At 28.7% G+C, this 4,323-nt stretch overlaps 1 protein-coding gene across 1 annotated transcript in view; it reads left to right on the forward strand.

The window, feature by feature from the left end:
- Nucleotides 1-1,367, forward strand: part of LOC100788382 (probable WRKY transcription factor 75) — a 3,010-nt gene extending 1,643 nt beyond the window's left edge. Inside the window, exon 2 of the mRNA XM_003549075.4 lies at nt 930-1,367. Within this exon, the coding sequence (XP_003549123.1) occupies nt 930-1,107 (178 nt within the window). The 3' untranslated portion in view covers nt 1,108-1,367. The remainder of the gene's footprint in view (nt 1-929) is intronic.
- The last annotated feature ends 2,956 nt before the right edge of the window (nt 1,368-4,323 follow it).

The following is a 4,323-nucleotide window of genomic DNA, read 5'->3' on the forward strand; positions in this document are numbered from 1 at the left end:
TTTGGATCAATATTTTCTAAAGGGGAAATGAAAGTTATTTATTATTTGATCTTCTTTTTGTGCTCTTTGTTGCCGCGGTTTTCTTCTTCATTCCTATATATCATTTTCTCTACCTGTCTTTTCTTCGGTCAAATCAAAAGAAAATGAATAGAAGAAGAACCAAATATATATATATATATATATATATATATATATATATATATATATATATATATATATATATATATATATATATATATAATAACTCGATAATTGAAAGAGAAATTGTACTTATACATTATGCTTGTATAGTTTTCTGTATAACAAAGAGAGATAGAAGAATAAAAGGATAAAATAAGATGAGTGATGTGATGAAGAAAGATAAAAGTAGCAATATTAAAGAAAATAATGCCATAATAATTCATATAATTCTTCTAATTAATTAAAGGGGTTCATAAGAGATAACTGGATATATGCAAATGCTAAGTTCCTTTAAATTTTCTGGAAACTATTGTTTTTTATTTATAAATCCAGTCCAAAGTCGAATAAACTACATGGTGGATGAAATCATCAACAAATCTATAAACTTTCGTCTGCATATGCAGAATATCTAGACGATGATCTTGTCATAGCAGCATATCTGATTTTCCCCCAACATTAGGATAATTTGTGTTTTTTCATTAATTGCCTCAATCTCTTGCATTCAAAACTGAAACTGAATGATTCCATTATGTATTTCAAGGCTATAGTCTGTAATTCACACGACCTTGTTGGTTGTTCAATGTCAAAAACAAGTTTTGAACTGGAATTATGCTTATGATATTAGTTATTCAATTAATCCAGCGAATTAATTACCAACAAAAATTCTCATTCTTCTTCATCTAGGTAGTTATATTAATTAATATGTAGTGAAATACATGAACTGATTAAACAAATGTGATGATTTACAGGAGCTACTACAGGTGCACGCATCAAGGGTGCAATGTGAAGAAGCAAGTGCAACGGCTAACCAAAGACGAAGGGGTAGTGGTGACCACTTATGAGGGAGTGCACACACACCCAATTGAAAAGACAACAGATAACTTTGAGCACATTTTGAGTCAGATGAAAATATACACTCCCTTTTAAACCTTCTTCTCCACAAACAGTGTACCTCAATTGGGAACTACTTGTAGTACTTTTGTTCCCCCCTTTGATACAAAAATAAAACTGTGTCAATAGAAGTAATTAAGATCTAGTTTATTGCATAAACTCTTCTTAGACAATCTTCTTTCTTTCTTTCCATTTGTTTTTTTTAAAAAAAAATTGGATTATTATTAGGTTATGTAAATTCAGCTGTCAAGTTCAGTACTGCTGAGAATATATACAGGTGAATATCCTTTAACTTATTATTCCTTTTATTGTGGTGGTTATTAATTATTATGTAATTGGAATACAAGCTTGTAGAAAATTTAACTCTGACTATGTGCATTGAGGAGGTTGAGATCAAATTTAAAATCTAAGAAGCTAACTTATTTTTTTACTAAATAAAACAAGTCCTGACGGTGCAGGATCTGATCAATGACAGTGAAAGAATTTCTGTTAAATTCAATGTATATTGGGCACACGTTTGCCTTTATTCATAATTTTCAAAATTATCGACAGTACTATTTTCAGGAAAAAAGCCATAGTACGGTAGCCTAGAAGCCATAGTACGTACTATTTTCAATGCATATTTCACGTATATTATTGACCAAATTCTAGCAGTTGCATAGCAAACCAAATGTACAAAAAAGAGAGTTAGTTTTACAATATATATATGTATATATATGTATGTATAATCGAACTTTTGAAAAATAGTTTGCAATTTTAGAATATGATAATAACGTTTTAAGTCATGCTATATATACCAAAATTATTGGTCTCATGATTCCCTTGTTATTTTATGAACCTTTATTTCTTTCTCAATTATATAGTTTATGTATGCGAAGATTTACCAACACTATCTAATAAACCCAGCTGGATTCAGATTTTCTGTCAGAAATTGAAATTATATTCGTAATATTGTAATTTTAAGAATGATAATTAACTTCTATTATGTTTACTACTGTGTGTTACGTCTATGCGAATACTCATTGCGTTTTTGTTCATATACAGTGAAAAAAAATATTATCATGACTTTAAAAGTTACTAGCATATTCTTTCTAGAAGTTAATTGTTTATGAATCGTTCGAGTTATTGATGTAAAGAATGCAAATACAATAGAACATGCATGTGATCGCAAAGGAAGAAGAAAAAGAAAGAGTATAAAGGGAGATGAAGAGATTCAGCTTTATGCAAAGTTTGAGTTACAAAAGAAATAAAGTAAAAATATAAAAACAACAAATAATAAAACAAAACTATCCTCACATATAAGTGAAATAACAATAATACACATACTATTTAACAATTGATATAATAATCGCGTATCTAATTACTCCTGTCAATCTCATAAATGCCATTTTTTTATAATATGTTACGTATTTGTAACGACAAAGTTGGGAATGTTGCCCATCTGAATGTTGGCCTCGAATGAGATGCCATGTTTGAGAATGTTGCTTGAGCAACAAAAGCAAAGAAAATTTGCATCTCTGCAAAATGTTTTGAAAGGACTTTGCAAGCTTAAGAATGTTCGTGTGTGTCTAGTTTAACGTTTTGAATAATAGATCCACTTCCAATCTGAAACGTGTATATACATAGCTTTTACGTTTTTATATTAATTTGACTCAAAAATTGGAAAGTATGTGCACTTAGGGTGTGTTTAGCCCAGCTTATTTCCAGTTTTTTTTTTCTCCATAAAAGGAGAAGTTGGGTCAAACAATATTTATCCAAAAGTTCCTAAATTTTAAGTAGCTTATCGTATAGTATAAACTTGATAAAGAATAGCTTTTATAAAAAGCTCCATAGAGCAACTTATTGCTGGCTTATGCGGAGCTTCTTATGCCGCGACTCACCTTCAATTCATGCAGTTGGTTGTTTTCCTCATATTTTCTAACAAAACTCTCAATTTGCTTATCATTTTTCTTGTGCTGTGCTTCCTTTGCCAAGACACCTGACTCATGATTGATTGATTTTATTCCCACGAGAATCTTGTCCCTTTTTTTTCTATTTTTTTAATCAAACAAAACCTAAAACAATGATCAAAATACGGTATAAAAAAATCATTATAATAAATTTTTATTATTTTTCTATTAAAGAATATTAATTAAAGAAATTTTTGGAATGTAATAAAATTAAAAACTTTACATACTTGTACTTTAATATTTTTATTATCATTAAATAAGTTTATGTAAATTCAATTAATTTTTCATCATATTTTTTATTTTTAATATAAATATATTCATTTTACTAATATTATTTTTTAAAAATTTATCAAACAACTTTCAGCTTTAAAAAAACTTTAAGATAAAAAACTGAAATTTGACAAATAATTTATATTTATTTTTTAAGCTCTAATTTTTAAATTTAATTTAAAAGTAACTTTTAAACAAAAAAAAATCCGAGTCAGATACACCCTAATTAATAGGTGAATCCAAAGTCCAAACACACGGTTCATCTACACATCATGAGTGGTGAATTTGAATTCTTACACCTGAAAGAATGTAAATCTAACATCGACTATTTCACAAGAGCGTTGTTGATTATTAATGAACTAAAGTAATGTTAAAATTTTGATGATGTGCATGGCGTCGAGAAAATAATATTTGTTTGCTAGATTAAAAAATTTATCTTCTTGTTTAATAGTCCTACATGTTTCTCTATAGCAAAAGATTTTAAAGACTCAACTTGGAGATCGACCATGATCGTGACCATTGATGAGTTTGAAAGATCTTTGAAATCTTGTGAAGAAGAAATTGAAGAAGAGCAACACAAACCCAAGACCAAGCTCTTTGATAGTTGGCTAAGAGCAATAGCCTATTATTAGTTTACAAGGAAGACATCATTTTTTTTTTCCTATTTAACATGCCATGAAATTATAAATCTTATTTCACTAATATTAGAAGTACTCTCATCTAGAAGCATATATAAGCACAGTTTACACCGAATTAATTAAATGGACCGTAGCTAACAAAGTTGTTTCGTGCAAAATGTAATGGGGCTAAACACGAATTAATTAAAATCAAAATCAAGACCAAGACATTACCTTGACGAGGTCCAAGGTACGAAACATACAATCAAATGGACCAAATAACAAAAGACCATATTAACATCCAAATCTTTTTTATCTTTTTCCCTTTCTACCAAACTCTATGTTTGAAAAAAAAAAAAAACCTTGTTATCTAAAGTCACCATTGTTTGAATTCCCAGCAAGCATACACTCCAACC

The sequence above is a fragment of the Glycine max genome, chromosome 16 (assembly GCF_000004515.6).
Source record: "Glycine max cultivar Williams 82 chromosome 16, Glycine_max_v4.0, whole genome shotgun sequence".
Classification (NCBI taxonomy): domain Eukaryota; kingdom Viridiplantae; phylum Streptophyta; class Magnoliopsida; order Fabales; family Fabaceae; genus Glycine; species Glycine max.